A 13,469-nucleotide genomic window follows, 5' to 3' on the forward strand; every position below is an offset into this window, starting at 1 on the left:
GATTTTAAGCATTTAGGCCCATTTGCACTTTAGAAGAGAGGTGAAAAAATTGATATTTCTAAGATAGTTACAGCATCCCATAACCCTGAGATAAAACCCAGAATAATAACCTCTCCTTCAAGTACAATCTACTGAATATATACGGAACAGAATTACTACCATAAAACTTTCTATATCCAGGTAAGCTAGGATGTCCTGGCCTGTTCCCAGCCTGAGGATTATATGGTAATGTAAATGTATATGTAATCACTACTACCAATGTATAACACTCCACTTTGGACCCAGGATTTGAAACAATATCATCATATCGATCAGGACCGCCCCAACACTGCTCCAATTCTAAAACAAGCATTTGCAATGCAATGGGTCTCGCATTTGCTCGAGTTAGAGCTATTAGCGTTGTTAACTCCTAACTGGACTTTTATTGCCACAAACTGAAAAGTAAAACAGTTTCACGTATGCGAGTCAATTCACAGCGCCACGGCCGCCATGAGCATCAGCATGAAGAGACACACAATAGGAAAAAAGTTTGCTTGCAGTCAAACTTATTGGCAAAAGCGCTATTAGCCATGTGACAGGGACGATGGCCAAGGCAGTAACAAAACCTCCCCAAAGAGGGACAAACATAAACCATTTACCAATGTCAAAGGATTTTTGAAGGGCAAGCCCACGAGCGAGTGGTAGTGATGGGCGTTGTTAAAATCCCAGATACATACCAACACGTCGCAAAAGCAGCACTTGCGCCCTGCTATGCTCGGCCTAGAAAGAGTTGGTCCTCTTGCCTCTTTAAGGAACACTATATTACAGTGCTGCCTCTCCAATCACTCACTGACATTATGCTTGCCTTTGACCCAGCACAGAGCTCAGCTGCCTTTGGTCTAGGTTCACGCTCTAGAAACATAATAAAAAGTACACATATTCAGAAATATGGCAGACATTTGTAGCCCAAAGAAGCAGCATACAAACTAACTCCCTTGTACAGCTTGACCCAACAGAGGCCTCTAGTCAACCAGTGTTGCCCCCAACTTGCTACATAATATGACCAGTGATGATATTTAAAAAGTCCATCACAACAGATCTCCCCACCATCCCTCCTTGCAACCTATGCCTGCTCAGGATCATAAACACCAAACTAAAAGCCTTACAATGGGCAAACCAGTTTAACCCAGCTTAGTGGACTATGACCTTAAGAAAAACATTAAAGGGAGGTGAAGAGCTGTTCAAAGCTGCCAGTTTCTGGAAACCATAAACCATCACAGTGTTAGGCACTGGGTCTCATAACACGATAAACCCATTGCAGGGGTCACCACACAACATGGAAATACTAACCACACGGAATCAAAGCAAAGACAACACCCTTCCAAGGACACACCAGCATGACTGCGGCGCCACAGAAATGTAGCCCCAATGCACAGCACTCCCAAAACAATTGACAGAGCAGCATTCTCCCTCCTTTACCTTGGGTACGGTTTCTTTTTAAGTTATTAATTTGCTCATTCATTTAAATGTCATTTTTAAAACACCGTTGTGGTGCCCATTGATTATAGGCCGGGCTTAGAAAATTGTAATGATTTTTTTTTTTTTAAACAAGTGTAAAACTCTCTTCCAAACCTTGTACAGCGTGCAACTCGGCAACTAGCAATACTTACTCTGCCATAGAAAAAAAAATTAGTAGGTCTAGAAAGACACACTGGCTTATTAAAATGGTTGCAACTGAAGCCTGGGAACATTTTACATAGCAAAGGTACCTCGAAAAAGAAAACTGGCTTCGAATGAAATGTAGGCCTGGGACAGAGAGCGGACTACACTGCCTGGAATTATGTAAGAGTTCCTGTGAATAGGCCGCTGGCTCACTTCCTGAACTAAGATCCTGGGTAGTAGGAAACGAATGGGACACGAGCAAGTCAAACCTGGCTGCACAGAACAAACTCTTCCCTAAGCAAGGAGGGAAGGAGGTTGGCAAAAGCCCTGCCTGCCAGGAAAGCACCAAGCACCATGCCAAGCGACGAAGTGATCCCACCCACTGCATGATCAAGTGGAGCAGGCGGCCACCATGGCCACAAGCTTGGGGGGAGGAGGGATTTACACAGGGCCCCATACACGATAGGAACAGGTGGAAGACAGGAATCCACCCACTCTGCACCAAGGGGGACAGGCCCCTATCATCAAGGCAGGTCAGGCATTGCAAGTGTTAGCTGTCCTCTCCACTAAATTCTAGAAACAAATATCCTAGAGACAGGGGCCAGTTGGGGTTTCAGGGGAACACAGACGTCTGAGGGACATAAGGATTTTGCTTTATCAGAGGGGGAAAATTGCATGTGACAGACACACATCACGGTAATAATATGCAAATTATTATATCATCATTTGCATTATCAGGGTGGCCCTAGCGCTGTGATAACATGCAGAATTATAGATGTTGTGGTGTCTTCACAAGTGACAACGTGTGTTTATGGTCCCAGGAAGGCGCAAGGATGGAGTTGTCACTAGTAATTTTAAGCTATGGCATCTGGGGAAGTGCAAAGAGGGAGCCCCTGGTGCGGGGAAGCACCTAGAGGGAGCCTCTGCAATTGGGGGGGTGGAGGGGACGCAGAAGAGGGAGCCTCTGGCATGGGTCACGTTGAGGTCAGAAGGACAATACAACAACAAAAATACCAGACAACTGAAATGAAGGCAAACACACAAAAGCCATCTTCTTTAGGGCAAAGTATGGATGCCCCTTCACAATTCATTAAACTTACAATCTAGCATTTGTTATGCAAAGACGATAATCCAGCCCCTGTGGCATGCTTCAGCATCAACATGAGCTCCTTGTCTATATGTAAGGGACTCCCTTGGGAGCTCTATACAAGGATTTTTGAAGGGGCTTATAAAACGAGTGGATAGTACCACTTGGCTGCCAGAAGGAAGAATATGGATGCAAAATCGTTCTTTAAAGTGGGACCTGAGGAATATAAAAATGCGGTGAGAGTGGGTAAAAGCAGTAATTAAATTTAATATTTAGCCTCCCTATATAATTATTAAAGTGAGTCCACATGTTTGTATAACCCAAAACCCGCGGAAAAAATATAAACGTTTCTGTCCTCCATAAAGCCCTGCACAGGTCAGAGACCTTGGTTAGGTCCTCTACCTTAAACAACCCTAAACTCCAGTCAATCATTGTCTAACAGAAGTGTAGCCTCTAGTACGTAAGGGGAGAAAGAGGAATCGTCTTGTGTGCAATGGGGAATAGAGTGCACTTCCGACGTGTAAGGGGAGACCAAGAGAGCCTCTGCTGTGTAAGGGGAGGGGGGTAGAGAGCCTCTGCTGTGTAAGGGGAGGGGGGTAGAGAGCCTCTGCTGTGTAAGGGGAGGGCGCAGAGAGCCTCTGCTGTGTAAGGGGAGGGCGCAGAGAGCCTCTGCTGTGTAAGGGGAGGGCGCAGAGAGCCTCTGCTGTGTAAGGGGAGGGCGCAGAGAGCCTCTGCTGTGTAAGGGGAGGGCGCAGAGAGCCTCTGCTGTGTAAGGGGAGGGCAGGCAGAGAGCCTCTGGTCACTAGGGGGGGGGGGCAGGCAGAGAGCCTCTGGTCAGTGGGGGGGCAGAGAGCCTCTGGTCAGTGGGGGGGGCAGAGAGCCTCTGGTCAGTGGGGGGGGCACAGAGCCTCTGGTCAGTGGGGGGGGCACAGAGCCTCTGGTCAGTGGGGGGGGCACAGAGCCTCTGGTCAGTGGGGGGGGGCACAGAGCCTCTGGTCAGTGGGGGGGGGGCACAGAGCCTCTGGTCAGTGGGGGGGGCACAGAGCCTCTGGTGTGTAAGAGGAGGGGCAGAGAGCATCTGGTCGGGGGGGGGGGGGGGGCAGAGAGCCTCTGGTCAGTGGGGGGGGGGGGGGGGGGGAGGCAGAGAGCCTCTGGTCAGTGGGGGGGGGCACAGGTAGCCTCGGTCGGGGGGGGGGGGGGGGCACAGGTAGCCTCGGTCGCGGGGGGGGCACAGGTAGCCTCGGTCGGGGGGGGGGGGGCACAGGTAGCCTCGGTCGGGGGGGGGGGGCCACAGGTAGCCTCGGTCGGGGGGGGGGGGGCACAGGTAGCCTCGGTCGCGGGGGGGGGGCACAGGTAGCCTCGGTCGGGGGGGGGGGCACAGGTAGCCTCGGTCGGGGGGGGGGGGCACAGGTAGCCTCGGTCGCGGGGGGGGGGGGGGGCACAGGTAGCCTCGGTTGGGGGGGGGGGGGGGGGCACAGGTAGCCTCGGTCGGGGGGTACGGAGAGGGCCACAGTCCGGGGCTCGGGGTACAGAGAGAGCTCCTGGTACGCCGGAGGGGGGGCTCCGAGTCCTCTACCCCCCCCCCCGGGCAGCGCTCTCCAGCCCTCCCCCGGGGTAGCCGCCGCCCTCGGCCCGGGCCCCGCAGGGATCACTCACCGCCCGGAGGCCCTCGAGGAGCAGCGGCGGCGACGGGACGGAGGCGCCGCAGAGCCGGACACGGGCGGCGCAGCGAGTCACAGGAGCCCGAGTCACCGCCAGGGCCCTCCCCCTGCACCCTCGGCGCGGCCGGAGGGGGCGCTGCAGGGCGGCGGAGGGGACGGGAAACAGAGAAATAACGCGCAGGGCCGCGGCCGGCCGGGCGGGGGCGCTGGACCCCGCGGGCGCAGAGCGGAGGAGCGTGCAGTACCGCCGCGGGCCGCACGGAGGCGCTTCAAACCCGCCCGACCGCGGCAGCGGCGGCAGCGAGAGCGCCGAGAACCAGAGAACCAGCCTGCAGTGCCGCGCCGGGGCCCTCCGGGAGCATCGAGACGCACGACCCGGAAACAGAACTCTACTGTGTGTCGTCCCCACCCGCACCGTTCTACAGTCACGTCTACTCAGCCTGGGAGAGTCCGATGCTTTACTGAGCGCACACCGCGGTGGAGGAAACTAACATAACATCGGATGCTGAGGAGCGCCCGGGCAGGGCACCCCGATAAACATTTCGGAGTCGCTAGGCCCGAGCCAACTAATCCCTCAGGCATTACCAGAGGTTTCCAACAGGTGGCGCCAGACACGACCCGACCGCGCTCGTAGCGTAGAGCTTATGGGCCAAGACTCAGCCAATTATCCCCAGCGCGTCACTTCCGACAGCACGTGATTGGGCCGGAGAGAATCGTTTGACATCTTGCGCAACACTTCACGCAGACGTCAGAGCTCTCCCGGCAGGAGCGCGTGCACGAGTCAAAAGAACAGGCCACCAGTATTAGTTCCATGTAGAAGAAAATCCCTAGGCGACGGCGTCCGGTCAAGTGACTTCGCGTCAGGCCGCGGCCCCGTGCGTCATGCGTAGGGTGACTTCCGGTCGCACGTAAACGGTGCCTGTGGTGCCGCTGAGGTAAACATTGCGGTTTGAAGGGTTCGGGAGCTGAGGGTCGGGTGGGCACCGGGTGAAGAGCCGGGGACCCCCGCAGCCGCACCGATGGCCGACGCCTCCACGGACGACGAGGAGGACTGCCCCGAGCTCATCCCCATCCCCGAGGCGCCGTCCCCGGGCGCCAGGATCCCCGTCACCGTCATCACCGGCTACCTGGGCGCGGGCAAGACCACGCTCCTCCGGCACATCCTGGCGGGGCAGCACGGCAAGCGCGTGGCCGTGATCCTGAACGAGTTCGGCGAGGGCGGCGGCCTGGAGCAGCCCCTGGCCGTCAGCCGGGCCGGGCGGCTCTACGAGGAGTGGCTGGAGCTGCGCAACGGCTGCCTCTGCTGCTCCGTCAAGGACAGCGGCGTCCGCGCCATCGAGGCCCTGATGCAGAAGAAGGGCCGCTTCGACTACATCCTGCTGGAGACCACCGGGCTGGCCGACCCGGGCGCCGTGGCCTCCGTCTTCTGGCTGGACGCCGAGCTGGGCAGCGACCTCTACCTGGACGGCATCGTGGCCGTGGTGGACGCCAAGCACGGGCTGCGGCACCTGAGCGAGGAGAAGGCCGAAGGCCTGGTCAACGAGGCGGCCAGGCAGGTGGGCCTGGCCGACCTGGTCATCGTCAATAAAACGGACCTGGCCCCGCGGGGGGAGCTGGACGCCCTGACGGCCGCCGTGCGCTCCATCAACGGGGTGGCCAGGCTGCTGGAGACGCAGAGGTCGAGGGTGGACCTCTCGGAGGTGCTGGACCTGCACTGCTTCGACGGGCTCTCGGGGACCGGCCTGCAGGAGAAGCTGCGGCAGGTGCAGACGACGCGGCCGCACCTGGACCTCGGGATCCTCACGGTCACGCTGGAGGTGCCGGGGAGCCTCAGCGAGGAGCGCCTCAATACCTTCCTGCAGAACCTCCTGTGGGAAAGGAGCGCCAGAGACCGGGCGGGGAGCCCCATGGAAGTCATCAGGATGAAGGGTCTGGTGTCTCTGAAGGAGAAGAGGCAGCAGGTGGTCGTCCAAGGTGTACACGAGCTTTACGACCTCGAGGAGACGCTGGTGGACTGGGGGGAGGAAGAGGAGAGGACAAATCGATTGGTCTTCATAGGTAGAAACTTGGATAAGGATATTCTTAAGCACCTCTTTATCAGTTCAGTGGTGGAAGAAAAAAGCAGTTGATGTACATGTATGACGTTAAAACTTTGAGTTTGTTGTAAATATCTACGCTACAACGAGACTGACCCTGTAACTTGTTCTAATTAGAACGTTTTAAAGTATTGCCAATAAAGGCAAATATGTTTCTGCAGTAGTGGTTGTTTTAATAAAGACGTCCATTTGTTATGGACTGTGTCTAATTTTCAGGGTTCCCACACGTTGGCAACTAAGATCTTAGTCATCCTGGAGAGGTTGAACTATTAGAAATTGGTGAGGGTGTGGAGTGGGTGTCAAGAGAATACGTGTTTATGGGCCCTCAATCATAAAATCACAGCATGTACTGCAGGTTCATCGAGCCTCCCAGCTAAAGGGGGACAACGGGGAGGATCTACTAAGAGCACTCTCCAGCCCGTTGGATCAACAGCTGAATCTTCAGCTCATCTAGGACACTCGTCAAAATCTTTACCAACAAAATTCAAATAAGCATAGATAACTAGAGTTAAAATTGTCTTACACAGGTCCTTGAAAAAATATCAAATGTAGAGGTAAAGAACAAGTTACTTACCTTTTTAGTAATAGCTTTTCTGGTAGAGTCTCTAACCAGATTCCTTACTTTTATGAATTTCACCGGGTGTCAATATCGATCCAGAAACTTTATAGCAATTCCCCTGCGTGTTGAGCAATGGTGTTTGGCTCTGTATCAGCACTGTCTAAACTTGGATGTGACAAATAGATATCCCCTCCGCTTGCTGACATGTTTTTTTCTGATCTCTCTCTCTCTCTCTCTCTCTCTCTGCCGTCAGATGTGGAGCCATGCCAATCAGACAGAACAGTGTGCCAATTGTTTAGATATGGCATCATATTAAAATGACTATGTGAATCTTTTCCACAGAACGGGTAGGAGACTAGGTTGGTGAGGAATCTGCAGTTAGTGTCTAACAGAAAATGAGTTTCCGAAGGTAGTCAAATTGTTATTCTGATAGAGTTCTAAATGCATAATCCTCATCCTGTGAACAGGTACCAAAGCAGTACACTTTCTCTGGTGGTGGGTCTGAAGTGGCTCAGAGCAGAAAACCCTACATAAAGAATCAGGTGAAGTGCCCACCCCCACCTTACCTGGCAGTCCATGCAGTAAAGCTTTGTATACATATGTAATGGCTAGCAAATGTCCATAAGTGGCACAGCAGCAGCCTTCGCTCTTGTGGAATGAGCGCACATGCCTTCTGGGGCTGCTTCTTGGCTAGCCCTTAGCAGATCTAGATGCACAGTCCATCTTGAGATTGCCCTCTTTTGCATGGCATTGCCTTTCCTAGCCCCCAAAGAAATGAACAGGAAATTGGTCATCCTGTCCGTAGTCTCTGTTTCGGTGTACATAAAAGCTAAGAAGCGGTTCTTTCTCTCTGTGGAGTGGTGTGGTACACAGAAAACTGTCATGGTGATGGATTGCCTTATGTGGAAGGGTGGGGCAACCTTGGGCAGGAATTCTGCTTTTGTCCAGATGACTGATTTGTCAGGGAATAAAGTTATATGTTGGGGGGATGTGGAGGAGGAGAACCACAGACAATGCCTGAACAATGTTATGCTGATGAGGAATACAATTTTGATGATCAGAGGAAGAGAACACTTGCGTATGGGCTCAAAAAGATTACACATCCAGTAGCCGAGTACAAAATTAAGGTCTCACTTCAGCATTTGTCAAGCGGAGTTGAAAAAGAAAAAAAACAAGCATTTACAATGCAACAGGTCTTGCGTTTGCTCATGTTAGAGCTGATCGCGTTGTAAACTCCTAACCCGACTTTTCACCTATCAGGCAAAAGTGCATTTATGTACATAACCCGAAAAAGTGAAATCAAGTATGTAAAGCGCTCGACTTCTGCTAAGCGAGATCGGGCTCGTAAATTAGGGAAAAAGAATTCCACGAGCCCGATGGAAAACAGCGAGCCTCGCATGTTTTCTGTACTTGGTCGCTGCACTCGAGGAGGGCTAGCCACCGGAAAAGGCATGACATATGCGTGCCTTCGACTAATGAAAGCAAGCAGATTTTATTAGGGAAGCCCACAAACCAATAAAAAACACTGTCGTGAAGTTGACAGGGCTCTGGGCCCTTTTCTAAATACAAAAGAGTCTCGCTGCGATACGCATGCACGAGCGCATGCAACACAGGCTCAACCCTAAAAAGGCTTCTTTTGTCATGGTTAGCCTCCACTTTCTGCCTGGTATTTGATGTAGTCTCAAAGTTGTTAGTGCCCAGGGCACTTGCTAACCAGGTTTCCTGGGCCAGATCTCTTCCCCTGAAACTGTAGTGATGCATTGGCAACACCTTAAGCTGTCACTTTAAGTCCCTAGGAAATGGTACTTGGGTACCCAGGGCATGGGGTACTAAGGGTAGGCTCCCAAGGGCAGCAGCACAGATTGTGCCACCCTCCAGCGACATGCATCCAGAAGCACATAGCACTACCATTGCAGGCTGAGTGTTCGGATGGAACCTTAAAAGATTACCTCGATGTGGCACACAGCCTATGTACCATATGCACTACACACTGCATGTACTATAGTTAAGTCACCCCTCTGGCAGGCCTTTCAGCCCTAAGGCAGGGTGCACTATACCGTATGTGTGGGCATAGATGCATGAACAATATGCCCTCGCCAAACCTGGGCTATAGTAAGGGACCAGAGCAGCCATTTCAATACATGTTCTGGACACTGGTCAGTATGAGTTTCTCAGCTACATGATGGCTACTCTGAACCCTGAGTTGTCTGGTATCAAACAACTCAAAATGATAAATCCAAACTGGTACCAGGATGGGATTTATTACAAAATGTACTCAGCGGTCACCTTTAAGGTCTCCCCTCCAAAAGCTAACTATCCTGGCATGGTTGCTGGCTGGCCACTACCAGCCGCCTGCCACCACCAGACTTGATTCTGGAACCCTAGGGCGAGAGATCCTGCTCTCTGGGTCTCAGAACAAAGCCTTTCCTAGGTGGAGGTGCAAACACCCACTCCCTCGGGAATGTGCACTGCTCTGCTGGCGAGCTTCAAAGGGCTTACCGCCCTTCAAACTCGACCCGCAAGCCTGCTGTTAACAGCAGATAGCCATCCCCATTGCAAACCCACCCTTTTGGCTGGAGCAAATGTGGGGGAACCACACAAGGGACAGGAGAAGTGGTCATCCCCAGTTTGCACAACCCCTGAGGTGATGCATGCAAGATGACCCCCCCCCCCTCCATTTCAGTTTCTTCCACCCTGCATGGAAGGAAAAAGCCAATCAGGTGTAGGGATGTGACCTCTGCCCACAGGAAGTGGTCAGTTAGTGGGTGTAGCCAACCTAAGGTAAATGACCCATTGGTCACTACTAGGTACACCCCTAAACACAGTACTTAGTGGGTATCCCTGGACCAAGAAATTAGATTCCAAGGACAAAAGAAGACCCAAGACTCGAGAACTGAAGTCCTACTGCTCCAAGAAAAGGTGCCAAACCCTGCCTGCAGCACCCAGGACTTGACAGTCACCATTGAGGGGGTTGCTTCTATGTTGGACAGACTCTACAAACCTCCCAGAGAACCTCCACTCTTCAAAAATCTCACTCCAGAGTGAAGGCATCACTCTACTGCAACAAGGAACCAAAGACCCAGTGAAAGTCACTTTACTGACCGGCTGCTGACCAAGGAACCGGATACCACAGCTGAACCAAAATTCACTCGATGGATCACGAGGACAAACCCTGCAAGGTTGCAAAGTTTTGTGGTACTGTGCCCTCCATTGGCCAAACCGTGCAATAGCCCTAGGTCTGGTCACCTCACATCGGACACCAAAAAGAACAGTGCACTCTGGACTGTAAAAGGACCAAGAGAAAGCCTCAGGTGAGAGACTTCAGAAACCACCAGGATATCCCACTAGAGTGCCACTGCTGACCTTCAAGTGACCTTCAAAGTAACCTACCTCCTACTTCCAAGGGCACCTTTGTGCACAGCTCCTGGATCATCGATTCACTCTGCACCTGACCACCCTGTGCCCTGCACCAAAGATCCAGCTGTGCCCTAACACCATGCTCCCCCCTTCAATCCCCCCCAACACCCCTTGTGACCTCAACATAAGGGGATCAACCAGATTTATCTTTAAGTCCACTTGTGCAGAGCTTTTCCAAGTGGTACACCGCAGTGGCGTGGAACTCGCTCCAATGACTTCCTGCAGCTGCTCCTGCCGAAACTCAGAGCCACCTGAACTTGATTCCTATGGTACGTAATTACGCACAAAAAGACTAACTTTATTTAAACTTCAAAAATTCATAACTTGAAAAGCACTTACCTGATTTTGATTATCTTGGTCTTACATTTTTTTTTTTTTTACAAAAATCTAAAGTATGTTTGTAAATGGGTCTCAAGTTATTCTTTTGAGTGTGTTGTCTCATTTATTGATACTGCGAGTACCACAAATGCTTTGCACTTCTCCAAGGTTAGCCTACCCACTCGCCCAAGCTAGCACAAAAATGAGAGCATTAGGTGGCCTAGTTTTTACCTCTGTAAAAACAATGTGTGGCTGCCTGGACACAGTGTGCCTAGTTGTGCACACTAAGTAGAGGGCCAGCCTCCTACAGTTGTCAGCAGGTACATTTGGACCAGCCTCTTTAAAAACACATCACAACAGTTGACTTGGAGAGGATGGCTGGTCACACAAATGTAGAAAGCCGAGAGGTAACTTTCAACTGTTGGCATAGCAAGGCCTTGCTGGGCCAATGTCACACAATACCATTAGATAACTGCACATTCAGGGGTTGTATGTTTTGGGAAGTGTAACAGACAACCAATTTCTCCTAGTGTTCTGCATGAATCAATTTGGTTGATGGCCAACTGGCTGCTAAGTGACACAAATCACTCCAGGAGGAAGACTGAAAGCCATCAACTGCCACAGCTCAATTGCTACACATGCAGGTATAGATTGTGCAGGCTCAAGTGCAAACCTCTTGTTTACTGTTGCAACAGAAGGCTCTGCCAAAGAGGCAGTCGTACTGGAGGATATATGCTCTTGGCCAGAAGTTCATGGTGCCACACTATCTCGCTTAGTCCGGGGCCATTAGGATGACTTGGGTCAGGTCTCTCGATCTTCTTGAGTAGAGAGAAGGTGGAAAGGTACAGAGGAGTCCGGACTCCCAATGATGACCAAGGGTATTTCCTTAGGAACTCCAACATGCAAGAGTTTCAATACTGCTCATTCTCTGCGGTGGTTAATAAAGCTAGCCAGGGTTTTCCCCATTTCTGGGTAGCGGCCATTCATGATCCAAGACATATAAAACACATATGTACATGCCCTGCCTTTTTACCTACATAGCACCCTGCCCTATCGATTACCTAGGGCCTACCTTAGGGGTGACATACATAGAAAAAGGGGAGTTTAAGGCTTGGCAGGTGCTTTTAAATGCCAAGTCGTATTGGCAGTGAAACTGCACACACAGGCCTTGCAATGGCAGGCCTGAGACATGGTTATAGGGCTACCTATGTGGGTGACACAATCAGTGCTGCATGTCCACTAGTAACATTTAATTTACAGGCCCTGGGGACATGTAGTGCACTTTACTAGGGACTACTAAGTAAATCATATATGCCAATTGGGGATGAACCGATGTTACCATGTTTAGGGGAGAGAGCATATGCACTTTAGCACTGGTTAGCAGCAGTAAAGTGCGCAGTCCTAAAACCAGCAAAAACAGTGTCAAAAAAGTGGAGGGAGACAGACAAAAAGTTGAGGGATGACCACCCTAATGCTGTCCGGTCTAACCCGTGTCCCCCAGCTGACAGTGGGGAGAGCTACCCAACCACTTGGGAGCTCTCATCAGTAAGGCGGAAGAATCTGGAGAGACCATCAGCATTGGCGTGGTCAGTCCCTGGGTGATCTCCACTGTAAAGTCCATTCTCTGTAGGGAGATGGACCACCTCAAGAATTTAGGATTTTCACCCCTCATCTGTATGAGCCTTCTGAGGGGCCTGTGGTCTTTCTGAAGCCGGAAGTGAGTCCCAAACAGGTATGGTCTCAGCTTCTTCAGTGCCCAGACCACAGCAAATGCTTCTCTTTCAATGGCACTCCACCTCTGTTACTGTGGTAATAGGCCTCTGCTAATAAAGGCTACTGGTTGGTGTAAGTCCTCCTCATTCAGCTGTACTAGAACCGTCCCCATGCCATGCTGTGAAGCATCTGTCTGCACGATGAACTCTTTGGAGTAGTCGGGGGCCCTGAGCATGGGTGCCATGCACATGGATTCCTTTAGGGATTCAAAGGCTTTCAGACAAGCATCAGTCCAAATCCCCAACCTCACTTGCTTTTTTAAAGTTAGTTCTGTTAAGGGGGCCACCATGGTGCCATAACCCTTAACAAACCTCCGGTAGTACCCAGGGAGGCCTAGGAAGGCTCTCACCTCTGTTTGGGTTCTTGGTGGTTGCCAGGCCATGATTGTCTCAATCTTGGCCTACAGGGGCTGCACTTTGCCACCACCCACTAGGCGCCTTAAGTACACCACAGAACCCTACCCAATCTGCCACTTACTGGCCTTGATTGTCAGGCCTGCCTGTTGCAGGGCCTGGAACACCTCTTGGAGGTGGAATAGGTGTTCCACCCAGCTGGAACTGTAGTCAGCAATGTTGTCTAGATAGGCGGCACAGAATGCATTCTTTCCAGCCAGGACCCCGTTAACTAACCGCTGGAGGGTAGCAGGGGCATTTTTCAAACCAAAGGGCATCACTCTGAACTGGTAATGTCCCTCAGGAGTGGAAAAAGCAGATCTCTCTTTGGCCCCCTCAGTCAAGGCGATCTGCCAGTACCCTGAAGTGAGATCAAAAGTACTGAGGAATTTGGCAGCACTTAGCCTGTCTATGAGCTCATCAGCTCGAGGGATGGGGTGAGCGTCAGTTTTAGTGACTGAATTGAGACCCCAGTAATCCACTCAGAACCTAAGTTCTGGCTTGGGACAGGGTGAGGCATCCTTT

General features: G+C 51.7%; 2 protein-coding genes across 13 annotated transcripts in view; one reads left to right on the forward strand and one right to left on the reverse strand.

Moving 5' to 3' along the window:
- Positions 1-5,102, reverse strand: part of HECTD1 (HECT domain E3 ubiquitin protein ligase 1) — a 352,555-nt gene extending 347,453 nt beyond the window's left edge. For 11 of the 12 annotated variants that reach the window (XM_069209084.1, XM_069209083.1, XM_069209080.1 and 8 more), the window contains exon 1: positions 4,385-4,520. The gene's annotated coding sequence lies outside the window, so the exon portion shown is untranslated. Of the gene's footprint in view, positions 1-4,384; positions 4,521-4,974 lie in introns of those variants that run through there. The other variant, XM_069209073.1, reaches the window with a different exon arrangement.
- Positions 5,103-5,274: 172 nt separating this feature from the next.
- LOC138260501 (zinc-regulated GTPase metalloprotein activator 1A-like) lies at positions 5,275-6,645 on the forward strand. Its single transcript, XM_069209085.1, has one exon. It carries the CDS (start codon positions 5,409-5,411, stop codon positions 6,516-6,518), a length of 1,110 nt encoding a protein of 369 aa, XP_069065186.1. The 5' UTR covers positions 5,275-5,408; the 3' UTR covers positions 6,519-6,645.
- The last annotated feature ends 6,824 nt before the right edge of the window (positions 6,646-13,469 follow it).

The sequence above is a fragment of the Pleurodeles waltl genome, chromosome 9 (assembly GCF_031143425.1).
Source record: "Pleurodeles waltl isolate 20211129_DDA chromosome 9, aPleWal1.hap1.20221129, whole genome shotgun sequence".
Lineage (NCBI taxonomy): Eukaryota > Metazoa > Chordata > Amphibia > Caudata > Salamandridae > Pleurodeles > Pleurodeles waltl.